Genomic DNA, 27,386 nt, shown 5'->3' on the forward strand with positions numbered 1-27,386 from the left:
GCTTCTTATTCTCAAAACGAAGGGAAGCTTTGGGGGTGAGGGTTCCGAATTCTTCCTTAGGAATTGCATCTAATCATGGAGATCTCCATCGATATCGCTTCCCCTCGACTTCGTTCTCCTTCCCTGGCCCCAATCGTCAATACAATTCGTCGGACTCGACCAGCGTCTCGTGTTCTTAGCGCCAATGCGAGAGAATTCCCGAGAGGATTCCGGATTTCCTCTCGGGACGGATCTCTTGCTCGCTCTAACTTGAATCAGGTCTGTGAAGTCTTTGCCCGTCCATTCCTATTGTTTTATTGTTTCTGGTTTACTTTTTGCCTCTTTTTAGCCGTAGAAATTCTTGGAATTGGCGGCTAGGTTGGAATTTTGTGGATATTATTGAGGAAATTCTGGATTTCTATAAAGAATTGCAGAAATGGAGTCCAGTTCAGGGGATATAAATTAGGTTTTATCGACTAAACCGTTCCTTCTTTTCTGGAATGGATTGGGGAAAATTAGAGTTAGGGTTGAGATTTAGTCCTACTGATGGTGAAAAAAGTTCTGGATTGAAAGATAAAACTTACTCTAAATCGAACAGATTGGGTTCCCTGAGGTTAAGGGTTGAAATGTGCGGCTGTTGTTCTATAGTTTTTAAAGCTTGAATGATTACTATTGCTGGCTTTCCTTTCCTTTCCTTTCCTTTTCTTCCCTCAGATTTTATCACAAAAACGCCAAGTGCATGAATTGAAGATTAGCCTGTTATGGATTTGGAACGCTCTTGTGGGCGAGTTGGTTGCCTTAAAACCCCTATATTTTTTTCTCTTATAATTCATTTTGATGGGTAAATTAATGTGACTTGACACAGAGACATGTTTTTTTAGTTGCACAGTAACCAATTTCATGTCAGAAAGCATCATCATATCATTTTATCTCAAGAATTCATTTAATATATATTGGTGATCTGATTGCTTTGCTTGCAACTTAATAGGCCATGTTATATTTTATGAGAAAATTCATAAGTTGGGTAATTTTGATCTGCTTGGAAGTGGTGGATATCTAACAAAGGAATCCAAAAATAATTTGTAAATCACCCGATATTGAGAAATATTAATCATGATGAGACTTTTTTTTTGACTTGGTGATTTGATGAACAATATGTTATCGAATGTTACTTTTAGTTATAAGTTGAATAGCTTTTCAGCTCCAAGGGGTTTGGTGCAGTGGAAGGGTCCTTGTTCACTAGACGGGTGGTCAGGGTGTCATTCTCCTAAGTGTCAAACCCCTTGCATTAATGAGGGCAAGGGATAAAAGTGAAGGGGTAAGCCCTTCCTTATCCCTTGCTCAGCCGAAGCTGGGCGACTCTCTTGGGGTAAAGGGTGCGTCACGGATTTACACCGTTGGGAAAGTGACCGTAAGTACGGCAGACTTAGCCAGCACAACTAGGTCTCTGATCCCGATGGTGGATTCCCCATCCTTCATGAAAAAAAAGTTGAATGGCTTTCAACATGATTCCTTTTTCATGGCTCTTACATGGAAAAGTTCAATGAGATATGACTAATTGTTAATAGTATTCTTTAAATTTCCTTTTTTAATGGAAAACTTTTCTCAAATCCGAATGGGTCAACTATAAAAAAGACAATGTGTTTATGAAACAGTTCTGCATTTTATGTTTTGCTTATTGATTTTGCCTCACAAGTGGTGGTTGCAGCAGAAGGTGGGCAGTGAGAATTGTTGTGGTTTTTTACTGAGCTAATTTTGATTCAGTCAACTGTGGAAACTCTTGTCATCCTGTCTACCATTCTACTCTTGTTTTCTTTGTCCTTCTCTAGTCTCTTGTTATGTTAATAGCATCAAAAGATTGATAATAAACACCTCAAACATAATATTATCATGTTGTAATAACATTGCTGCAGGCTGATTCAAGTTCACCAAAATTCAGATGCAGTTTGGAATCTCTGGAACATTTATTTTGTTATGACAAACCTATTCCTGAGGAAGTTATTGGTGAACCAGTTGGAATAACTTTGGCTGAAAGGGAAATCGGTAATAATCCTCGTTGCTTTGTGTGTCAAGCAAAAGGTGTTGTCCTATGCCGCACCTGCTCTGGTTCTGGCTTGTACATTGATTCTATTCTGGAGAGCCAGGGTATCCTTGTGAAAGTCCGGTGCCTGGGTAAGTCTGCAACTTTTCTTCCACCTAACAAGTCACTGAAAAGTTTTGTTAAATGGTTTAGGCTTCCCCTTGAATGATACATGAATATTCTGCTGCAGAATTCTAATACAGTCAAGGTCATGAACATTTTGGAGGAAAGGATGTGATCTTGTGTGTGCGAAAATATGAGTCTTTTTTCTTTTTCCTTTCCCTTTTTTTGGTATGTATGTGTGTATTCACACAAAAATATATGGACTTCAAAATAATCTCACTGCAATTGGCAATAATTGTTCCTAAACATTTCTGGCCTGATTGCTGTTTCTTCCATATGTCATCTTTTATTTGTTCCTTCTCTGTCTTAACCATCAGCAGCCTTCTTTGAATCTGCAACTGTCTCATTAGACAGCTAAGAGGTTCTTGTTTCTAAATCTATCTAATTCTCTTATATATTTTGTAGTACCTATAGCATTTGTTCAATGGAATGTTTGCAGATAGTGGCAAGCTTGATCACAATTCCTCTTTCTCCATTTAAAAAAAAATCCAGTATTTGAGACATTTCTTACAGCTAGTTCCATTCTTAACTATGTTCTAGTGCAGTTTTCTTACATGCCTTCATTTTGCTCTCTTTTCTTTTTAATATAAAGACGGGTCTTCTTTAGTACTATTTTTTAGTGTTCACATTATGTGCAGCGTCACGACTGACAACTGCCCATCTCGGCATTTCTCAAGATGTGTGTGGTCTCCATCTTGCGAAATGTTGAGATGGGTGGCTGTCAGCAGCGGCAGGGGCGCTGCATCAAAAAATGCCCTCTAAATATACTGTTACCTTTAAAAGCTTCTAACTCTTCATAGAATATTATTAACTTTTTTTTTCATGATATGAAGGATGCTATTTGTAATTAGGATTTTAAGACTCAAGACTGGTTTAGAAACTTAAATGATCTGCACTTTACTTTCTCAACTAACATTTTGTGTGCCTAAATTAGGTTGTGGAGGCACTGGAAATACCATGTGTTCAGAATGTGGAGGGCGAGGCCATCTTTAATTTTTCCTTTCTTTTCTTTAAAGGCTGTTTCATGCAGCAGTATGCCCGTAGCAGTTTGACACCTAAAATGCATGTATAAAAAGTTATGTCGTTAATGGCAGCACATACCTGCACTTTTTGATAGATTGTTCATTATTGTAATCGACTCGTTTATTTTATCAATCACAATTGTATGTGAATTTATGACAGCCTTAATGAATCATATAAGTGAAAGCATGGTTATGTTTTCAACCAGTGAAGGACCTTTTAGAGGTCCATCTGATGTCAAATTAGCAAATTTTCATGTTGATGGTTCACACAGGTGGCAATCTGAGGAACTTTCACGATCGTCAGATCGGATATTATATTTATTTTTCATTTTTGAAGAATTGCCAATTATGTTTCAGTTTCTCCCACAAGGCTCTGACTTCGTAGTTAGGGGCGACCCTGGTTTGTCACTTTACATGAGAAAATAATGTTTAGAAAACCATAGGAAACATTCCTTGCTGCAAGGTGGAAGCTGGGTGTATTCTCCGGTAGGTAGGAAAATTATGTCCTGGGGCCCTATCTGTGCCCCATTCTTGTCAGGCTTGACAAGATTGAGCCATGGTTCGGTTGGTGGGACTACTAACGTGTCACTGACAGGTACGTTGCGAACCTACTGTGACTCCAAGTCTGAGCTGCATGGACCATGCTTTTGGGTCGTGGTCACAAGTATCATCCATACTTTGAAAACTTCGTGATATGGGAGGATTTTTTTTATGACAAGGAACCCTCGTGGAAGCGAGGAAAACCCCGGGTGTGGACCCACTACCACCCTGCCTTGTTTGGCCCACCTCTGAAAGGTACGGTGTGCCAGTGGGGTTTGATCCGGTCTTGGGTTCAGTATATCAAGTTGGTCTCTGTTCAACCCTTTCAATTTTGGAGTAGGCTTCTTCGAGAACGTCAATCTCTTCATTTATAGTACTTTACCAGAAGTTGCCTAACTTATCAACTATTTATGAAAAGCAGCTTAGAATTTAGGGCTTCGAAACAAGATGAGCCATTTTTGGCTTGGCTTGTAAAAAGCTCACTCGAGCTCATAAAACGTGCCCAATAAATCAAAGACAAATCGACCTTTATAGGTTCATTAAGGGTGTATTTTATGCGCAGGACGGGTTAGTCCATCACGTGGAAAATATTAAGGTTATGTTTGGGATTCAGTGATGGGAATAAAACAGAGAATGAGTGATGAGACTACGGGTGGCAATTTCTTACACGACCCACCAACCGCTTCTTAGGCGGGTTCGGGTTTGGCTTAAACAGGTTCGTGTCATAAACCGGTCGACTTGCTTAACCCATTTATTAAACGGGTCAGGTTCGTGTTAGGGGTATGCCAACCCGCCAACCCGTTTAATAAACAGGTTTGGCGGGTTTGGTCAACCCGTTTACCCGAACCCGACCTGCCAACCCGCCCACTAACCCGCCAACCTGTTTACCCGACCTGACCCGTTTATTAAACGGGTTAACCGTGTCGTGTCGGGTTACCCGTTTAATAAATGGGTTAGGTTCATGTTTGCCACAACCGACCCGTTTAATAAACGGGTTGGGTTCGTGTTGAGGTATGCTGACCCGCCGACAAGACCCGCCAACCCAACCCGATTGCCACCCCTAGATGAGACTGAAGTTGTAGTTGACGATAGGGCGTACTACACTACACTCGTCAAAACTCACTTGACAAATCCAGGATTCCAAACTGAAAAAGGGTAGGTGGGATTCACTGAATCTCCATATCCAGTTCCCAAATAGAGCCTAAATGATTATAAAAATTAAAAAAGCTCTAAAATTTCAGTTACAACTATAAAGGCTTGAAATTTTAATGAAGATTTCTACACCTTTATCTTAAGCCCTTCTCCCTGATAGTTAACAAGAGAAAAGCAACAGAGAGTTACGCTCATCGGGTAGGGGCGACTTGTGAATGCCACCAAGTTCTAATCCCACAAATAGTGTCTCTTACTACAAGGTCAATGTTGTGTGTATTCCTTGTTGAGCAGGGAGGCCCAAAGGGTTTCACCAACCAGAGGCCAGCTAATGTGTGATTGGCAGGGAGGCCCTTCTCTCTCTCTCTCTCTCTCTCTCTCTCTCTCTCTCTCTCTCTCTCTCTCTCTTGCACCACCACAGACTTCCACCTCTCTCTCTCTTCTCCTGCACTACAACCATCCCCAGTACTAACTTTTGGCTCCCTCTCCTTTCCTGCACCACCACCACAGCGGCAATGAAGAGGAAGTAGGGGCGGCGGCAACACCCCTGTGCCTTTCTCTCTCTCTCTCTCATTTTTGATGATGGTGACAAAAAAATGGTGTTTCTGCTCTGTTGTTATTCTTCATGTTTTCTTTTAATGTGATGAAAAAAATTATTCATGCTCTATTGTCATTTATGTAAACCTCCATAATCTAATCACTTGTACTATAGTGGCCACTGTTTTAATTATTTTGTCTATTTGTTTAATTGATGTACTGAAAGGGAGCCTTACCCCAAACACGCCACTTAAGTTTTTAAGCGTAAGAACTTACAAGGCACGCAACAATAACTTTGTTTGTGTCACCGTAATACAAAGTAAAACATTTGTGTTTGTATGTCCACCAACAGGTAGATCAATATATATATATATATATATATATATATATATATATATATATATATATATATATATATATATATATATATATTCATGTTTTTTGAACTATACATGCAAGCAGGGAATAGGAAAATGCAATTTCTTCGGAAATGCACGCGTTCAATAGCCTTTATGTATAGAAATGTTAAAAAACAATTATATTATTATTGGGTTTAGGTGATTGATTGTTTTTTTAATACAATCCTAAAAATAAATGTGAAAATACCATTTGTTAGTACTTGATATAGGAGGATTTTTTTTTTCATACACAAACAAAGAAGCAAAATTTTTTCTCACGTTACACAAACAAACGAATTTTTTTTTAAAAGAAAAAATTATCTTATCAAAACTTCTTATATAGGCAAAAAAAGTTCTCATGTTAAACAAACAAACGAAAATTTTTCTAAAAGAAAAAATTATCTTATCAAAACTTCTTATATAGGCAAAATTTTCTTTTTATACGAGTCATTCTTGTTTCCTAAGTTGCCCTTACCGGTCCCCGTTCACACCTATTTTGCACAGGTAGGTGAAGGAGGGATCTTGAAGGCTGTTCATCTCAGATTGCACGGTGTAGGTAATTGGGGAGAGGCGCTTGGAAAATGATTTCTGCATTCTAGTTAAGTTTGAGAAATAAGCATCCAGGAAAAACACTGCCGCGTGTTATTTTTGAAACTTCATTACGAGGTCTCTTTTATCCACCGCCTCTCGCTTATCATTTTCCGCTACCTCCTTTTCCGCTCCTTCTTCCTCGTCGCAACTCTCTCTCTCTCTCTCTCTCTCCTGCGATTTTCTTCAGAAACCCTAGAAAACCCTCCGATTCCGCTGAAATCGAAACCCTAGAATCCCGATTTCATACTCGTTACTTAGCGCGTGGATGATCGATTCTCCCGGGAGGTCGCCATGGGAGCAAGCAGGAAGCTGCAGGGGGAGATCGACAGAGTATTGAAGAAGGTTCAGGAAGGGGTAGATGTCTTCGACAGCATATGGAACAAGGTCGATCTCCGCTTCCTTTGAGCTGAGATTCTCGCGATCTTCTCCCTCGTTTTTTTTGTTGTTTTTTTTGTTTCCCTTTTTCTGTCTCGGGCTTCGCGAGCTCGTCGGTGCTTCGGTCCGCAGGTGTACGATACTGATAATGCGAACCAGAAGGAGAAATTCGAGGCGGATCTGAAGAAGGAGATCAAGAAGCTGCAAAGGTACAGGGATCAGATCAAGACGTGGATTCAGTCTAGTGAAATCAAGGACAAAAAGGTTGTGTTTTCATTCCTTTTTTTTATCGCTTTTGTAAGATTTTTATTTGTTTGTTGTGCGCTACTCTTAGTTTCCTTTCAGGGATACTTGTGCGGAATTGCTGTGCCTATAGCTAGCACTTCATCTATCTCTTTTCGTTTGTAGAGAAACTGTATATTTGCTTTTAGTCCCTTTGCATTCGATTGTGTTGGAGTGATTTGATTAAAAAGTGGAATTTTTCAATGTAATAAATGGGTCTGGTTTGAATGCGCAAATTCACAAACAAGATGGGGTAATGCTTTACAATAATGAACGTGCCTTAGTTTTGTAGAATGTGCACAAAGAATAGAATTTTTACGGCTGCAAACAAAACTTGAATTTGGAGGGAATTTTGTTGGCTATGATAACATATGCATAGAGAGTCGCTTCATTGCTGGAGAATCAGGAAATTCCAAAACAAGTGATAATTCTGAATATTCAAATTCACATTCACTATTTTAGAGATCAGAAGTTTTTTTTTAGAAGACTTCTAAAGATACCATGACGAGGAAAAGAGAAACAAAGATGAGTTGATAAGATGGAGTGTTTCTGATGAGCACAGAGGACTCTGTCGATTGTGTGTTCTTGTTTAAACTCTGGTATTAGAATTACATGAAGCTAGTAGTAGGAAATGTTTTACAAGTCATATTGTATATTACACGGTACAACCAACAGCTCATTTAGGATTAAGAGATGGGACACATCTCCTGAATTGACAATATGGGCAATACTTATTGGTCGGTATCAAATGTTACAGGCCTGTATCAACTTTTTTGTAATGTAAACCGTGATCCAAGTTATCCGTAAGATATGAGTCCTTTTTTGTTTTTCTCCACAAACGAATTTCTATCGGATCGCCTGTAGGCTTCTGTAAACTGCAATAAACTAAAAGAAACAAGAAAAAGCTGACTTCACTATTTTAGAGCCCATCTGTAAATTGTGAAGGTTAATGCTCTATCTTATCAGCTTTAGTTTTTTTTTTTTGTCTTTATAGATGTGTAATGAAATAATTTTTATCACACAATGATATTGTGCATTCATCATACAATCTTTTAAAAAAAATTTGTTTGGTTTGTTATATATGATATGACATTAGAAATCTGTATCTTAGGCCCTTCTGGTACATGTTAATATTGTCACGATACTCTTTTACAACTTTGTTACTAAGAATCTTATCTGTCGTAAGCCTTCTTGAGACAATTCTCAAATTTCTGTATGGTACAAAAATGAGAGAGAAACTGCCATGTTGCATGGTATGTGACTTCTTATTTTCTTTAGTTTAAATCTGACAATAATGTTCCAGACATGAAACTGTTTGGAGTTTAATAACCTTAAAGAGAAAGGTGGCATCTTTATGCTCAGACCCCTATGAGATAATTCTTGAGAGCTAAGGACTAGATTGTAGATGAGATCTGCTGATGGGAATAGTCTTCATGATTGTAATAGGGCGCAGACACGATTTATCTGATACCACATAAAAATGATACATTTAAACATTTTCTCCTGAACTAGAATGAGATACAGAGAAGTAGTAAATGTGGATGACATACTATAGCGCTGGTGTTGGGATTGCCCTGCTGTTGATTTGGTTGCTTTTGTTCTGTTTTCTCATTCTACATTTTTACCTTGGAGGGGATGGCACCTTCACACTTGATCATTTGTCTCTTCAGTTTTGAAACATTTAGTTTCATTCTCCTTGTCAAGCAATGTCATATTATTTGTTTGAAAGCTGATGAAGCTCATGAGCATCTTAATGCAATTGTGTTTCAGACCTTCACCAAGACATTGCTAGCCTGTTACTAATAGGCAGGAAGAGGTGACTACAAGTAGGGGTACAAATAGATTGGATAAAGCTAGATCATAGTATGTCCGAATTGAAATTATATATTGGGTAATAAGTCTGAATCTGAATCCACATTCTGGTGTAGCGGAGTTGAATCTGCATACAAGTTTAAGTGTTAATACTGAATCTGGAAAAAGAAGGGATTGAAAACAAGGATTTACACATAAAAAGTGCAAAGTTGGATTTGTTTCCGATCTGAATGTGGATCATGCAGAATGTACAGTTCCAAACTTGAATTCAAATCCAGAGAAAATCCTATATTGTAAGTCTGATTCGGCTCTGATTATGTGTTCGGATCTTACATTAACATCCATATCCAAGAATAATTCATCTGATTCAGATCTGAGGTCAGACACGATCAGATGCATTTGTGCCCTAGTTGCATGTAACTCGTGGTATTGTTGGAACTGCGGTCCTTGTAGATAATGGCTGCTTTCATCTTGTTGGTTGATGTTGTCATGTTTGAATATTGACCTTTTTGCTTTTAGCCAGCTGTATGGTCTGGAGAGAGTTGAATATTTTCAAAGCAGGTTCGCAACATCATGAGATGTACACAATCTGATACTAGCTTGCGAAATCTTTATTCTTGTTGTTTTTGCAACTCACTTAGTTATATGTGATTATGCTCAGTAATTTTCTAGGCGGAATGAAATTAAAGAGGATTCAGTTGTTACTCTTCACTACAATGATTCACATGAGTAAAATACAATGTAGGAAATAAGAAAACAGCAGGTCTCCAAGCAACTTCTATCCAATGTTGATGCTAAAATACTTATATGCAAAAGCAAATTTTTGAAGAACACAAATGCAAATTTAAAATAAGGAAATCAGTATATTCTTTGGGATAATAGAAAAATTAGGTATTTTTTACTCTTTAATCTGTACCATGATGCTTCTAGCTCTACAGCTTCCTGAAGGTAGATGGTTTTCCATCTACATCATTTCTCATGGGGCATAAGCTTCATACTTGAAGTTCTTATTTAATTAGTGGAACTAATCTCATAATCTAAATTAGAGGTGAAAAGAAAAAGGAATAAGTTCAAATCATTTATTCATCCTCTTGTTCGGCTAAAAACCATTTTTGTCAAAATGGCTGAAGAGACTTTAGTGCAATCACAATCTGAAAAAAAATATATATATATATATATATATATGTAATTTATTTATTTATTTATTTATTTAATGCAGTCGGTCATATAGGAGGGGCCAGACACACACACACACACTTGCAAGTTTTGAATCCATGAGTGAGAAGCTCCATTTTATTTTTATTTTTATTTCTATTTCTATTAGACACATCTGACCCTTCAGATGTGATCTACATGTTTGGTTTAGCAAAAACTTGCCCTTGGATCATGTTTTTCGGACGTGTAGATCAGATTTTCTGATGGTTGAAAAAACAACAGCCTACAACATGCTGAATTTTCACCAGTCAAAAAAACATGCTTTTACATACAAAAAAAATTGATCCAAGAGTTGTTTGTTATTATGTTGATATTGCTGAATGCATCTATAGGGTCTGATTTGGTCAATATTGTTAAGATTAGTCGACCATCTGAAGTTTCTTTTATTCTTAAAGTTGTTTTTTGGTATTTTATATATAATGAGGGGCCCATATGCAATTTCCTTTTAGGCTAACCTCTATTTAAACCAGAGGAGATTAGCCTTAATGATATAACGACTTTCCCTCTCTCTCTGCCTACCTCTCTCTCTCTGCCTCGGTTCCTGTGTGTTCCATTAGAGTTTCCACATGGTATCAGAGCAGTAGGTCTTGGGGAGCGTGAGCACTTCTTCTGTCTGCACAAAAGCTCGAGTGAAGAAAAAGGTGTGTGTGTCTTTTGTTTCTTTACGAGTGTACAGATTTGATGTTTGACAAATGTCATGACACAGATCTGTAATCAGATTTAAAGGCCTCGGTGGATATTTTTTTCCTGTCAACTGGATCGAGTAGCGACAGATATGGGTGATGTGTAAAAGTCGTGAAACCAAAACTTTTTTAATCTGATAACGGATCTGAGTGGGGTTAAGAAAACCTATGTTGTTCAATTGTGGATCTGGATGTTCATGGATTTGGATGTCAAATTTTTTTTGTTTCAACTGATCTGGGGTTGTCGTGAGACATGGATATCGTGGGGAGTATGTTGTCAGAGATGTGCTCATAACAAATCATCAATTAAATGATTCTGCTTTTTTTTGGACATGGATGTCGTGGAGGATTTTTTATAAATCAAGTTCCTTTGGATTTATGAAAAGTTAGTTCAGATCTTATCTCAGATCAGGTGTCGTGATTCATCACCGTCTTTGGTGGTGTTGTGGTTTTTGCATTGTGATTGAGCAGACCGTGTGGTCGTGTAGTATTCAGATTTAAACTCTTAGTGGGTTGGAGAGTAAATTTGATCGATTATTTTTTGTGTGAATCTGTGATAAATTCTATTTTTTTTTTGTGGTCGTTTATTGCAGCAGTGTTATCAGCAATATCTCCTAAGTTAGCATTATTCATTATGGGTGAAATTCCGAAATTCGATTCCAAGAATGAGACTATTGGAGAATATAAAGCATTTACAAATCCCTTCTCTTACGGTTCTTCCGTAAAATTAAATGAAACAAACTATGCTAGGTGGTCCAGAATGTTTATGATGTCGGTATCTGGACATCGTAGAAAACATATTTTGTTGGAAACTGAACCGAATGATAAAGTGGAAAAATATATTACTTGGGATGAAGACAATGACATTGTTATGTCATGGATCATGAATAGCGTCGAACCTCATATTGCAGATGGTCTAATTTATTATAATACAACTAAATAGATGTGAGACAATCTTCGAGATACGTACTCTCAAGAGACTAATGTGAGTCGTATTTTGCAAGTCGAACAAGAGATATATAATTTGCATCAGGGAGATCAGACCTTGGCCCAGTACCATGCCTCCGTTAAAGCAGTTTTTGAAAGACTTAATGTTCAGAGGCCACTTTGTTGTTCAAAGCAAAATGATCATCAAGAACAAACTATGGTTGCTCGGTTTCTCACAGGCTTATCTTCAGAATTCTCTGTTTCTAAAGTCCAAATGTTGATCGGGTCTGATGTACCTACTCTTGCTGATGCATACAATCGCTTGAGTAGACTTGCCATTTCTCTTCCACAATCTCGACATTTAGGAGATCGTTGCTGGGATAAACATGGACGACCTGCCTTTCCTGCATCAAAGCCTAATGTTCCAAAAGCTAATGTTACAAAACTAGAGGTAGCAAATGCAAATGAAACCTCTTCTCCTAGTGACTGTATCACCCTGAGTCGTGCAGAATATGATGAACTGGTAGCTCATCGTCCTTCAAGCACCTCTTCTCTTGTAGCTGGTGTGGCCTACTCAACAAGGGATCATCTTTATCTCAATGATAGTAAGTGGATTATTGCCTCTGGTGCATCCAGACATCTATGTGGAAATTCTCATTTTTTTTCCAGATCTAAAGGATATTACTGCACATCGGGGAGTCTCATTAGCATATGGGAGTTCCTCTCTGGTTGTTGGTCAGAGAAATATTTCTATATCTTCTTCCTTGCAGTTAAAAATGTCCTTCATGCTCCTTCATTTCCTCAAAGTTTACTCTCAGTGAGTTGTCTTACAAAAGAGCTAATTCTGTGGGTTGTCATTTTTAGGATTTGCTGATGGGGAAGAAGATTGGTGGAGGCTATGAAGAAAATGGAGTCTACTACCTACATCATCCAATGGAAAACATTTATGCTACAGTCGATTATTCCTCGAGTCCTGTTCAGTGGCATCGTCGTCTTTGTCATCCTTTATTGTTAAAGCTCTGTCATGTCATTCCTCAAATTCTGTCTACTACATCATTTCAGTGTGAAGCATGTCAGTTGGGAAAGCATCATTGGAGTTTGTTTCCTTTTAGTCAGAGTCAGTCCAGTTATAAGGTCTTTGAACTTCTTCATGCGGATGTATGAGGTCCTAGTAAGATTCCTACCAGGACTCAGTGTCGATATTATCTTGTTATTGTTGATGATTTTTCTAAGTTGTCTTGGGTGTTCTTAATAAAAGAAAGGTTTGAAGTTCTTAGTATTATCAAATCATTAGTTATTGAAATAAAAACTCAGTTTGAATCTGTTGTCAAGATTATCCGCACTAATAATGCCCTTGAGTTTAAAACCAAAGCCTTGTTGCAATTTATCAAGACCATGGCATTCAACCTCAAACCTCTTGTGCCTATACCTCTTAACAAAATGGGGTGGCTGAGCGAAAACACAAGCACCTCCTTGATGTATCACGTACCCTTATGATTCAATCCAATGTTCCTGCTTCATATTGGGGTGATGCGGTTATCACAACTTGTTATTTGATCAACCGCATGCCTTCATCATCCGTGGAAGATAAATTTCTTTTGCACATCCTGTTTTCTAATGCTCCGCTTTTCTTTTTCTCGCCCAAGGTATTTGGGTGTGTTTGCTTTGTGCACAGACTTGGACCTGACCGTGATAAATTAGCTGCTCAAGCAATTAAGTGTATGTTTATAGGTTATCCCCAAAATCAAAAGGGTTATCGATGTTATGATCCGATTTTTCGTCGGGAGTATGTCAGTGCAGATGTATCTTTCTTTGAGTCCATTCCATATTATTCTAGTACTGGTGCTCAGATGCAAGTTGATCAAGATGACTCATTTCTTCTTGTTGTCCCTCCTTTTCCTTTGAAATATGTGCCCCAATCACCGAGTCCAACTCTACCTTCCTCACGGTTTCATAATCCTCCATTGGTATATGTGCGTAGAGCTCCACCTCCTCCCGTGCCTTCACCTTCTTCTTCTCCTGAGGTAAGTGCTCCTGATAAAAGTGACCTTCATGTTGATGATAACAGGCCAATCACTTTACGGAAGGGGACACAATAATGTACCTTATATTCTATGTCTCAGTTTGTGTCCGATGCCAGAATTGGTAATCAGATGAAAACATTTATTTCAGCTTTATCTGCTGAAACTATTCCTCTGAGCTATTAACAGACAGAGCTCGATAGCAGGTGGAAGCAGGCAATGCAAGATGAAATGGATGCCTTATTGTCTCAACAGACATGGGACCTGGTTGATCCCCCATTGGATGCAGACATTGTTGGATGTAAATGGGTATATACCATTAAGTACAACTAAGATGGTTCATTTGAAAGATATAAGGCCAGATTAGTCGCAAAAGGTTATACTCAGACATATGGTGTTGATTTCTTTGAAACATTTTCTCCCGTCGCACGGATGAATACCATTCGTCTTGTTCTCTCCGTAGTTGTTCACCATGGATGAAGTCTGTGTCAACTAGATGTGAAAAATGCATTCCTATATGGGGATCTGTCTGAAATAGTATACATGCAACAACCTCTTGGGTTCGAGGTTGAGGGGGAGTGTCAGAAGGTGTGCAGATTAAGAAGGGCGATATATGGTCTGAAGCAAAGTCCTTATGCATGGTTTCAAAAGTTGTTTGAAGTGATGTCAAAGTTTGGTTTTAAACCACACATTATTTATTAAGAAAACTAACTCAAGTCTAGTTGTTATGGTGGTATATGTGGATGACATCATCTTTACAGGAGATGATATAAAAGATATTGCAGCTATAAAGGCTCATCTTCAAAAACATTTTGTTACAAAAGACCTTGGTCCACTTAGATACTTTCTGGGCATAGAAGTTGCCAGGAACAGTGAAGGCATGGTTTTGTCTCAACGGAAGTATGTTCTTGATTTATTAAAAGAGACAAGAATGTTGAGAGTTAAACCAACAAATATTCTCATGGATCACAAAGTTTAGTTATTGGAAGAGGGGTCAAAACCTGTTGATAGCAGAAGTTATCGCTCACTGGTAGGGAAGCTACTATATGTGACAATGACTAGACCTGATATTGCTTTAGCAGTAAGCAAGGTTAGCCAATTCATGGACAAACCGACTGAGGTACACTGGAATGCTGCAATAATGATACTCAAGTACTTAAATTCTTCTCTTGGAAAAGGGTTATTATTTAAAAAGGGGGGGGACCCTGGAGATAGTTGCTTACTCTGATGCTGATTATGCTGGATCTGTAGAGGATAGGAAATCTACCACAGGATTCTGTGTGTTTGTGAGAGGTAACTTAATTTCATGGAGAAGTAAGAAGCAAACCGTGGTTGCTAGGTCGAGTGCCGAATCAGAATATAGAGCTATGACCCAAACAACAACTGAATTGATGTCGGTTCGAACTGTACTAAATGATCTTCAAGTGAATGTTTCATCTCTTATGGTAATGATGTGTGATAACAAGGCGGCTACATATATAGCAAATAATCTTGTATTTCATGAGAGGACAAAACATATTGAAGTTGACTGCCACTACATAAGAGATGGTTCAAGCTGGTCATATCTCTACCAAGCATCTAAACTCGGAGGACCAAGTTACAGATATTTTTACAAAGCCTCTTGCTAGGCCTAGTTTCTCAAAATGTTGCGGCAAGCTGAGCATGATTGATATCTATGCTCCAGCTTGAGGGGGAGTGTTAAGATTAGTCGACCATCTGAAGTTTCTTTTATTCTTAAAGTTGGTTTTTGGTATTTTATATATAATGAGGGACCCATATGTAATTTCCTTTTAGGCTAACCTCTATTTAAACCAGAGTTACCGGAAGCGCCTAGGCATATGGGGAAGCACGCTTCTCCGATACGCGCTTCAAAAGCGTGAAACATCGCGCTTTCGAAACGCGTGGGGAAGCATCCCCTTTTTTGGGAAGCACGCTTCCCTTTTATGGGAAGCACATTTCCTTTTTATGGGAAACACACTTCCCCCTCGCTTCCCCCACGCTTCCCACTCGCTTCCCTATTTTTTTATTTTTTCGCTTCCCCCTCGCTTCCGGTTCGCTTCCTAGGTAGCTTCCTAGGTCGATTCCGAGACGGTTCATAATTTTCTTCTAAGTGGTCCCACGCTTCCTAAATTTTTGAAAGTGCCTCGCTTTCCTTTCCCGCTTCCCGTATCGCTTTCCGCTCCCGCTTCCTCGACTGGTAACTCTAATTTAAACTAGAGGAGATTATCCCTAATGATATAACGACTTTCTTTCTCTCTCTCTCCTTGCCTACCTCTCTCTCTCTGCCTCGGTTCCTGTGTGCTCCATTAGAGTTTCCACAAATATGACCTGCCCCTGTAAGTTTGAGCTAAGGGGTTCATAATCCACAAGTATAGCCAATAGAGAGAGCTTAACAGATCCATGTCTAGTTAGCTTTTGTCTCGTATAGTCTTTAGAGTCCTTTTCAATTAAAGCTTGGAATAAAAACATGTCCAAAAAGATAAAACATGTTTGTAACTTTGAGGCTCAAGGGTAAAAGTCATGCTTTTTTAGGTGTTACTTTAAAAAAATGTGTAATTGGTAAAATTTACCTACGGTTGCAACCTGCTATGTAACAAACATTGATGATAATTTGAAAATACATGATTTTATCATAATAATTTTAACAACTGACATCTTGATAAAATCTGATATTTCCTAAATAAGTCAATATTTAGAAAATATTATGATTTTGCAGGATTTTTAACACTTCTTTAAACTGCTAATGCCGTTCTATTTTCCATACTTTTTTAGGCATTAACATTGTTAATATTGCCTGTGGATTCTCGAAAATGACAATATTTTTCTTAATTTATCACGAAATTTTTCATTCCCGAGAAAACCGCTAATGGGTATTTGTGGCATTGGCTTGAGAGGATGCTTTTGGTATTTTGGGATTTGGGATGGTTGTTTTGGTTAGTCTGGGAATACTGAAAGCATGGGCACATGATGACAGATATTGTTGTTGTAGATTTTTGGTATGGACATATTAGTCATTATATTTTTGCACTGAGACCACCTTTTCTTAGTGAGTTGTTTCTCATTATTGTTATTGTAGTTTTGCATGGAGACCCACCAAAGGAGTGGCCTAGCCGACCCACCTTTTTGTTTTTACTGTTGGGGGGCTTGGACCCATATTACTCATATGAGTCGAGACCCCCCATACATGCTTATTATTATTATTTTTAAAAATCCTTTTTTTTTGGGTGGGGGGGGCTTGGGCTCCTGCCTGCCCCCCTTGGTTCCGCTCCTGGTTGTATGTACAATCTAGTTGGAATTTCTCAATGCAAATCATTTTGGCCTCAATCTAACCTCATAAATGCGTTCAGTTTAGTCGTTTTACTGGGAATCAACCCTTGATTTTTTTTGGACAAAAAAACATGTTTTTTTTAGTTGGGGAAAATTGGTGTATTTACAACTGTCTATTTTTGCATCACCAGAAAAAAAACTGTACATAGGTAGGATACCAGCTATTCCAAAGCCAATTCCCACTAAAAACATGTAAATCACATTCATGGGGTTGATTGGAGGTATTTTCCTGTACGAGGTTTTGCATCTGCCATGGATGTTCAAAGGTCTGCTTTCATGATTATAATCCTTGCTTTGTAGGCTGAATGTATTTCAGTGATGGTGAATGAATTTGCCATATATCTAAATGTGGCAATTGGTCTTGGAGTTCACAATGCATTTTGTGATATATGTTGACATAGGTTAGTGCATCTTATGAGCAGGCTCTGCTGGATGCACGGAAACTTATTGAGCGGGAGATGGAAAGGTTTAAGGTCTGTGAAAAGGAGACTAAGACAAAAGCGTTCTCTAAAGAAGGATTAGGTCAACAGCCCAAAACTGTAAGTGTTTCATATTTCATCTTTTCTTTTATAACAGTTTGAACTTTTGTCTGTGCATCCATGGATGTGTGAAGCATCTTGCGAATCTTGAATGCACTTTCTATCTGTTGTAAACCTGGACACTCAACATAAAGACAAAAATGTCTCTGTTTTTCCAAAAGGATTCACGCCTGTGTTAGTCAAATTTGGATTTCCATTGCATTGCACACTGGCATCATATTAGATGTTTGATCATTAAAAAAAGTTAAAGATATAATAATGTAAATGACTAAATGTTGATTGCATTAGTTTCAAGCTGCATGCTTCATGTGTTTGTGTGTATGTGTACTTGCATGCTTGTGTGATGCATGTGGCTGTGTGTTCACTCACTTCTCTTAACCTTTGATCCATGCTTTTAACCTTATAATCTTTTTTCTTAATGGCAGATAGTAGGAATTATTAACAGAATGGTATTATGCATCTGAACTTTGAACCTCAAAGATCACCATGACATCACCTTCACATCATCAGAGTCCGTGCAGGCCAAGATCAAAAAGCCCAATTAAGAAATCCATCCCTTATCATTCTTGTCACCTATTTTAAACATAAACATATGCACAAATTGTCTTTAATTTTTTGACATTTGCAAATTGTGGAAAGCAACAAAATCAACATCTTACTGCAGTTTTGCTTTCCTTTTTTTCCCTCTAAAATAATAAAAAATAGCTAATACAAATATTGCTTATTTAGCAAAGGGAAAGTCTTGCGACTTTTGCAGTTTCTTTTTCGTGTCAGGATTTTTTGTTTTCTAATAATTGCTTTGCCATACGGCATTTTCCCCCCTTCCTAATGGTATTTTAGTGGAAGGTAAACTATCCATATACATTTGTGTTCTTCTGGCAGTTGATATTTTGTTCGATATCATGTTTTTGTTTGTGATAGGATCCAAAGGAGAAGGCTAAGTCAGAGACAAGGGATTGGTTGAATAATGTGGTATGTAAAAGGCTCCTTTTTTTACTTTTCTGGTTTTGTTCAGTTATGAGACGTGATGTGTTTGAGCCATTATTCTGCAAATATTTTGGTAAGGATGACATTTGTGTCATGCCCAACTGGAATTATTTTCTGAAGTAGACTACCACTAGATTGTTATCCTTCACTTATGAGATGTGATATGTTTTTCTTTGGATGTTATCAGTTTTAGCCTTTTGCCTTTGCTTATTTTCACCTGCTGCCTTGTTTCAAAATGTCTTGGTAATTAAATTACTAATGATTGCTAACATTCTCAATGGATATGGCTATTCTTTTGGCCTTTTGAAAGGTGATTTCATTTTATTTTTATTCTCCTCCTTTATGTGTTGATGAACAACTTCTCATAGTATTGATATCCAACATATTCTGATTCCTTTTCAGGTAGGGGAATTGGAGTCACAGATCGACTACTTTGAAGCTGATATTGAAGGGCTCTCTGTGAAGAAAGGAAAGACAAGACCACCTAGACTGGTAAGGGCAAGAGACTACAATTACTGCTTAGATTCCCTTTCTAGAAACTAAATTTTGTATGACATAAATAATATTCCATTGAAATGTATTGAAGCCAAGTCGATTGCATTGAATTGGCAATCATTTTTGAGTTAACATGTGTTTATTTGTGCTTTTCATCTTTATGATTATCTTAATATTATTTTATTTTTCTTTAGGATTCATCTCTCCTGAATACTGTGAGAACCTTTTTCCATTTTTGGTTTTCTTATTTCTTTTCTTATTGAATAATTATCATGCTCTTCCCCACGCGCCTCCACCTCCTTTTCTCTATTTGAGATTTCTTCATGAGTAATCCATAGCATATAAATAATTTTGTAATAGTAAATGAGCTATGATGGATATTCATTATAATAGCTAGTGCTCGGATTTCTCATAGTATTTCTTGTCTTTTTTTTTTTATTTTGGATCTTCAGCATAAAATTAGATATTTTTTCTTCTGTGTTCTTTGGCAAACTTCTGACTTATATAGGCGCATTTGGAGGCTTCTATTGCTCGCCATAAGGCTCATATAATGAAGCTAGAGTTGATTTTGCGACTGTTAGATAATGATGAATTGAGTCCAGAGCAAGTCAATGATGTCAAGGACTTTCTTGATGACTATGTCGAGCGTAATCAGGTGAATCTCTGTTTGTTATATCCTTTGTTTTCTTCTTGGAATGCATACACTAGGCCAGATGTCAAGAAGACTCTTTCGCGGAATGCATACACTAGGCCAGATGTTAGGACGACTCTTTCGTTAGAAAAAAATGAGATGGTTTTTCGTTAGTTTTCATTGCTATACTATTCTATTGAATCATGTTTTCTTTGGCATTGAATTTTTCATTTATTTGTTTTCTTATGAAGGAGGACTTTGAAGAATTTAATGATGTGGATGAACTGTACAGTTCTTTACCGCTGGAAAAGGTGGAGTCCCTTGAGGATTTGGTTGCAATTAGTCCTGGCATTCCCAAGGTAACTTTTTAAAAGTTCTAAGACTACAGAGGACTGTAATTAAACTTCTTTGCATGTGTAGGCTCAGATGGCATCTCTTTTACAATTCTTTAGGATGTATTGAAGCATTTAACTAAGTAAAAAAGGAAAAAAATCACATTTCTTGGAATGATATACTGTTCATGCTGTTTTTGTGTGAACCTAATAAATGTAATTCTGTCTGTTGCTTTTCTGTTTCTGTTTGAATCTTACATTGTCAATAGTACATTGGAAATATTTGATAGCCGACCTTAATTTCATATATGCTTGAAATTCAGATATCATGATCTTTTTGTTGCACAAAAACTTATTAATCTTGATTAAACTAGTAAGAGCTATTCTTTTGTAACTTGACTATTTCCATTATCTGCGCTTTATCCCCTTAAACAAAGTGTAATGGATTTAGGAGCTTCATTTGAAACTTTCATTTGATTGTGATGATCACTTGGGGTGATTGGCCGTTACTATTTTGGGTGAGTCATCTTGACTTTGTGCTGGACAATAGGAGAAGGCCATGCCTTGTTGACAATGCTTTTTCATTTTTCTATTCTAGTCTTGGTTTTATTACTATTAGTGATGTTGTGTGCATATGCATATGCATGTGTAGACACCAAATTTTACCAAAGAATACTAGTTTGAAAATCTCCCAAACTTTGGGAATCAATGTTTGGAGAGCAGGTCGGACCCATCCCAAGCCTTAATCCTAGACCAAGTCAAATCTTGGTCGAGAAGCTCTGTTTGAACCAAGCATGGGCTTGGTCAAACCCCAATCCATTAGGTTCAGCCTTAGTAAAACTCAGTTAAGCTGGGTAAAACTGGGTCATATCGGGTCCAACCGGGTCAAGCGACTCAAGCCTAGTCAACCGAAACCAACGTATGTAAAACTGGTTAGACAATGTTAGGCCAGGCATGTCGTACCCAGGTCAAATCCTGTTAAACCAAGTCAAATTAGGTCGAGTCGAGGCCAAGCCAAGGAAAAAAATCCCTAGTAAAGATCAGTTAAGCACTAGGCCTAAATCTTACATAAAACCTAGTCAAAGGCCAATATAAAAGCCTTAGTCAAACCTATTTTAGCTTTTGTCATACCTAGCTCAGTCAAATGCAGTCAAAACTAAACCAAACCTCACCTAGGCTAGGCTTAATCTAACCCGAACCTAGCTTAAATCAAAGTTTATGCCAATGGTTAAAACCTAGTTAGATTGACCATACTTACCCATGTCTAAATCATAAGTCAAACTTGGAGTTAGATGGCCATTGTTGAGTATTTTTATACTCTCATGGGCAAAAGAGTCATTTTTATTTTGTCTTGTATTTCTTTTGTCCTGTTTCTCTCATTTTGACCAAGAGAGAGTGATACGGTGACCACATGTTGCCATGCACAACAACAATTGTTGTGCATGACATAACCATAAGCAACCAACAAATGTTGCACATTATTGCTTTTGTCCCTTTTTAACCAAGAGAGGGTTCACAACGACATGCTGCCATTGTTGACCATGCGAAACCAACAAATGCTTCACATAGCATAGCCATGTGAGGCAGCTATGCTGCGCATGGCTATGCCGTGCTCAACAATCGTGCTGCACATGGAAATGCCATGTGCAGTGTGGCATCCCAAGTCCCTTATAAAAGCATTTCTACCCCCTCCTTTTGTGTGTGTGTGTGTGGTGGTGGTGGTGGTGGGAGGGGGGGGGGATGTGCCCGGTTTCAGAGAGAAAAGGAAAGAGAAAAAGGGAAAACAATGACTTTTTTAATTATCTCATTTTCCTACCTTTAATATCCTGGCCATTTTTGTGCATCCTAAGAGAGAACTTTGCCAAATCCCCCTCCGCCCCCCCCCCCCCTCCCCTCCCCGATCGTGTACACTTGTTAAACTCATAAATTGTCTATTGAAGTCCATTCACCTCTCTAAGTTTGGAACCGTTGGAGGATCACATTGCTTAATCATTCAACCAATCGTGTCGTGCTCACCAAAGATCGTAGGAAGGGCTACTAAGCTCATGGTGAACACTCTCTCTCCTATATTCTTAATTTTGTTGCTATTTTCTTAGCCTTTTATCATTTTCCCAACAACCTCATGCAGGCTCCTTTGTCTTGGCTTTTGGAGCATTGATGGGAAAGCTCTTTCCCACCTTGCTCACTCTAGCTTGTTCGAGGGAGAACAAAGGTATGCGAGGCTCGAGGAAGGTGCAGAACGAGCAAAGAAGGGCCTTGGGCACATCATCCTCGTCTGAAGGGACGAGAACACTGCACACTCATAAATATGACATTTTTCGAAGTAAATAAAAAAGGGTGAGATTTGAAGAAAAACTGTAAAAAAATGGCAGTCATCCAAACTTAGAAGGAAGAATGGACTTCAATCATAACATGTGGGCTTAGCAAACGTGCATGGTGGATGGGTAACCAAGTTCTCTTTTGTAATGCACAAAAATAACCGGGATATTGAAGGTAGGAAATTGAGAGAACTAAAAAAATTATGTTTTTCCTTCTCTCTTTCTTTCTCTTTTTCCCCTATTTCCTTTCTTTCTCTTTGAAACTGCCCTGGTGGAGACCCTTTTATAAGGGCCTATGGATGTCACATTGTGCATGGCATTGCCATGTGCAGTGCAGATGTTGCCCGCAACTATGGTATGCACAATATTTGTTGGTTACACATGGTCAACAATGGCAGCATATTGTTGTTGTGTCCCTTGGTCTAAAAGGGTGAAAAGAAAGGGATGGAGGCAATAATGTGCAACATTTATTGGCTGCACATGGCCATGCCATGCACAACAATTGTTGACTGTTAAAATTGTACATATATGTATATTTATATATATAATATATATTTATATAAATATAATTTTTCTTTCTTTAATTTTCTTTAATTTTTTTTCTTTTGTCTAGTTCATTTAGAACTCAGTTTAGTTCTTTTTGAACTAGACCTTGACTAGTCAACAAAATGTTGACTAGTCAAAGGAGTCATTGGAGCTAGTCCAACAACTCTATTTGTAGCCTTGGACGGGCTCCAACGACTCTTTTAGAGTCTCCTTCTCCCTTTCTTCATTGTAAATAAATAGGTGTCATTCCCCCTTATTATCCATGCTTCTTGCATTAAGGTCATCAATAAATTATTATTTATTTTTTAGCCTCTTATTCTTGTCCCTTGTGTAGGTTTTGTAAGTGGGCTCGTTTGTGGCTTTGATGTGTACACTTTGCCATTGTGGTGGATCTTGTTGGAGACTTTCATTTCTTTTGATGGTATCAGTGCAAGGTCGCTCTTGACTCTTGAGGATTACATAGTGTTTCGTCTCTCTATTGAAGAATTGAGTATGAAAGAGAATAAGTTAAAAGGGCACTCTTTGAAAAATGAAGCCAACTTCGTTTTGGCCGTCTCTAAACCGGAAGACTACATGTGCCGCTACAAGCCAACTCATTGGAATCATGGAAATGAATATGATAACAAGCCTTATTGGAAACAAGGGAATGATTACTACAAAAAAAGATTATTTGTTATAACTCTCATGAACCTGAGCACATTAAACCTCAATGCCCAAAGTTTAGAAGGGAGGAAAATAAGGTGGCTTCAGTTGGCTCTTTGAAAACAAACCTCATGATGCACCCGTATCGATGTCACAACTTATGAAAATTCTTCAACCTCTTACAAAGGGGTATCTTTTTCAAATGAAGTTTCAATTGGAGCAACAATTTCATCCTTCTCCGATCTCTGTAAAAGTCCTTGTCTTCTTGATTATGGTGTCTTTTTTTTATGTGACCCCTAATAGTAAATCTTTATCCGGATGTCATACCAACTGAAGCATGTCAAATGTTTAAAAAGAATAAGAAATTTCCAAAAGATTTTACAAAAACTCCAAAAAATGTATCATTTCAAAAGTTAGATATATTCCTAAGTTAAATTTAAATCTCTTATTAGTTTCACAAATATTTGACTATTGATATAATGTCTCCTTTTCTGATGGTTGTTAGGTACATGATCGCCAGTTAGAGAAGCTGATTTGGGAAGGCCATTGTAACACGCCGATCTGGGACCTCGAGAGTTCGAGTCCGGTTGGGTATTACTTCACAGAGAAAAAGCATACAGAGTTCACACAGAGAAAACATAGCTAATTTTTTTTATTCTTTTTTCAATAACTCATTTTCTTTCACAAAGTTCATCATTCATAATATAAGAAAATAACAAGTACATAAATGTTCAATGACAAGAAAATAAAAACTACCAAGTATTCTGCCGAAGTAGTCGATCACGTCCTGTCTGAAACCTACAGTTGTAATTATATAAGGGGTGAGTCTACAACCTAGTAAGAAATAATTATAAGCAAATACGAACTTTAACTTTCAACTCTAGTAGGCTCAAAGCCCATAGATTGAGTTTACTTTTCAACACATCATACAAGGTTTGTATTTTTAATTATTTCCCATTTAACTCTCTCAAATACTCATTCACACCAAATACTAGGTTGGCTATACCGGTCGTAGACTTCTATAGGCGTAACAACCCGCGTAGAACACCCTAATTCTATATGTTGACCAGACTATGAACTATACACTACCAGTGATCCCTGAATCACCAGGTACTGCAATGAAACAAAAAGGGACCCCACCGGTAGTTAGCCGGAAAGTCAGACTCAATCTCAATCTCGGCATGGTTCATGTTATATCCTAACCATGATGGCTTTCAACCATCTATAGTTGTCTAGAGTCTCAAACACTGTGTGAATATAACCTTAAGTCGTATCTTAAGTTTATACATTTCAAGCTTGTGTTTCACTCGTTATCTCACGAGTGATATCGTGAAATGATCACGACATATCTCACTCTTAATCTCATAATGGCATTATGGTTCACAATTATCTCATACTAAGCACGCAACGATGTGGAGTTCCTACATCATTAAATCACCGGCGGTTCACTCTTCATGGTGGTTGCCTAGCCGCGAACCAGGTAGCCCTTTCTACAGGTCGCCACTTTCAGTATTTAAGGGTTTATGCATGCTAATCTCAATGTAAAAGTCACATGACATGACTATAATAAAGGGATTCAAGTCTAATCACAAACTCATCGTGATCTTATTTGTAAATCATAACATAGATATACTATCACAAAAGCAATATCTTTCTAATATGCATGATATATTACGACTAACATGAGTATGCAATCATCTCATAATTTCATGCATGGTCATTTTATGCATATCATATTTACACTCAAGGATTATCTTTCTAATCATTCTAGTACACAACATTAACAATAACATGCAACAAAAAAAATGTTTATTCACAACCAAAATTACTTATAATATTTCTTACATTGAATACGAATGTTGTGCTCTGGTCGCAAACAAGTCTCAAAAGACTCTAACTGTAGGATCTGATCATCGCACAAGCGTGTTCATGTTAATAAGTCTCAAGCATGTTCATGTTAATACATATAACTTATATTTTTACAAAATTATCAAAATACCTCTCATGAGTTGGCTTATTAGACCTTCAATTTTGTGCCTATGATTTGACCAGAATCAGAGGACAAATAGATTTTCTTCTACGATACGAGTCTAACACACCAAACCTCACTCAATTATGAGTTCGAAGTGCAAAGTTATGCCCATTTTAGCTAATCGGATCTTGGGTACACACAAGGGTAATTTGGTCATTTTGATAGTTATGATTTGACCCGACTCATCCTAGGTCAAAACAAGTTTGGTTTGAACTTAGAGCACTAGGTTTACCAAACCTAGTCTCGACCCATTTAGGTTAGGTTCGAAACTCAATTGGATTCTCAAAATTTGTAATTACTCATAAACTGGATCCAGATCCATTTCTGATCTAGGTTCCGAAACTGTCAAACTGGATCTAGACCCAGTTTTGATCTGGATCCAGAACTGATCCATCCAGTTTAAATCTAAATTCAACTTTGATTTGGATCCAGAATGTCAGATTGGATCCAGATCCAGTTCTGATCTGGATCCAGTATTGATTCGAACCAGATTCAATTTTGTTCTTGAACCATATCTATCAAACAGGATCCAAATTCAGATCCATATTTATCTGGATCTAGTTTCCTTTGGATCGGTCCAGACTGACTGGATTCATATTCGGTTTGGTTCCGATCAGACCAAATCCAAACCGAGAATCGAGACCTAGTCAACCGACTCGATTTGAATTGGTTTGGTCTGAACCGGTTCGATCCGATACTTGTTTGGTTTGGGTGCGACCCAGACCGAACCAAGCGGTCTGGGTTGCACCCATACCGGCTTGGTCTGGTTGCCACGCGTAAAGAAAAGGGCAGAAGGGGCACAACACCTTCCGTCTTCTCAGATGTAGATGGGTCGCCCCCGGAGTCGGCCCCCTCTCTCTTTTTCTCTGTTGCATAGGGGCCGGCCGACCGACCCTCTCTCTCTCTCTCAACAGCAAGGCCACATTTTTTTTATTCTTCCCTTAAATCGCCAGCAGCCATGGTAGGCCTTCTGATCGCTTGAAAAAAGAAAGGAGGAGAAGAAGAACCTTACCTACGTCGTCGGCCAAAAATCTAGTAAGTCTCCCCTCTTTGCACTTTCTCGTTTTTTCTCTTTTTTTTTCTTCACGCCCCTTTCCCTCTGCCGCTCTCTTGCTTGATCGGTGGCTGGAGGAGATGCACCGTGAGGGCTTTTTATAGCCTTCACGGTGGGTGAGGATAAACCTCACCCCCTCCCATCGATCGTGGGGGGTTGAGGTTTATCCTCATCCCCCCCCCCCCCCCCCTCTACGCGATTTTGAGAAGGCGGATCCCCGATTTTGGGGGAACCGCCTTTCCCTGATTTTTTTTAAATGTCTCTCCCTCCGACGAAATCGTCGGGGGTGGTTTTACAACTATAGAGAAAGGTTTCTATTATATGAACTTTTTTGGAAATACCTAAGAATACCTTTTGTTATAATGTTTAAAAATTATAGTTGGATTTATGGCACAAATGATTTGGTCATCCTAGTGTATCCAAAATCCAATACTTTTCAAATTTGACAAAATTTTGTAACTCTGAAAATTTTACGTATTAAGATTGTATTCTTGGTAAAATAAAGTAATTACCATTCCATGAAAGAACTTTCTTTTTCTCTAGACCGTTTGAGCTAATACATTCGGATGTTTGGAGGTTAACACCAATTATATCAAAGGGTGGATATGCATACTATGTGATTTTTCTATGTATACTTGGATCTACTTCCTCAAACATAAGTATGAAGTCTTCTCACATTTTCAAATATTTCGCAACTTGGTCAAAAATAAGTTTGAAAAGGATATTTATATTTTTCGCACTGATTCAGG

The 27,386-nt window shown here is 38.1% G+C and overlaps 2 protein-coding genes across 4 annotated transcripts in view; both read left to right on the plus strand.

The window, feature by feature from the left end:
* On the plus strand, nucleotides 1-3,363 carry LOC149829353 (uncharacterized). Its single transcript, XM_090017352.1, has 3 exons — nucleotides 1-258; nucleotides 1,893-2,151; nucleotides 3,117-3,363. The coding sequence occupies exons 1-3, from the start codon at nucleotides 76-78 to the stop codon at nucleotides 3,173-3,175; spliced, it is 501 nt and encodes a 166-aa protein (XP_089873478.1). The 5' UTR covers nucleotides 1-75; the 3' UTR covers nucleotides 3,176-3,363.
* Nucleotides 3,364-6,476: 3,113 nt separating this feature from the next.
* The window catches only part of LOC149829354 (uncharacterized), a 43,776-nt gene continuing 22,866 nt past the window's right edge, over nucleotides 6,477-27,386 (plus strand). Inside the window, exons 1-7 of one of the 3 annotated variants that reach the window (XM_090018058.1) lie at nucleotides 6,477-6,803; nucleotides 6,927-7,058; nucleotides 17,463-17,600; nucleotides 18,522-18,572; nucleotides 18,990-19,079; nucleotides 19,591-19,737; nucleotides 19,965-20,072. In XM_090018058.1, coding sequence (XP_089874184.1) covers nucleotides 6,711-6,803; nucleotides 6,927-7,058; nucleotides 17,463-17,600; nucleotides 18,522-18,572; nucleotides 18,990-19,079; nucleotides 19,591-19,737; nucleotides 19,965-20,072 — 759 coding nt within the window. In that variant the 5' untranslated portion in view covers nucleotides 6,477-6,710. The remainder of the gene's footprint in view (nucleotides 6,804-6,926; nucleotides 7,059-17,462; nucleotides 17,601-18,521; nucleotides 18,573-18,989; nucleotides 19,080-19,590; nucleotides 19,738-19,964; nucleotides 20,073-27,386) is intronic. The other 2 variants (XM_090018060.1, XM_090018059.1) reach the window with 2 other exon arrangements.

This window comes from Nuphar pumila, chromosome 9 (assembly GCF_984573655.1).
Source record: "Nuphar pumila chromosome 9, dmNupPumi1.hap1.1, whole genome shotgun sequence".
Classification (NCBI taxonomy): domain Eukaryota; kingdom Viridiplantae; phylum Streptophyta; class Magnoliopsida; order Nymphaeales; family Nymphaeaceae; genus Nuphar; species Nuphar pumila.

Bases quoted from the DNA above. Each gene is read 5' to 3' on its own strand.
- LOC149829353 (XM_090017352.1), top strand. From the start codon at position 76: ATGGAGATCTCCATCGATATCGCTTCCCCTCGACTTCGTTCTCCTTCC. The intron at 259-1,892 runs GTCTGTGAAGTC...ACATTGCTGCAG, and splicing joins CTCGCTCTAACTTGAATCAG to GCTGATTCAAGTTCACCAAA. The intron at 2,152-3,116 runs GTAAGTCTGCAA...TGCCTAAATTAG, and splicing joins TGTGAAAGTCCGGTGCCTGG to GTTGTGGAGGCACTGGAAAT.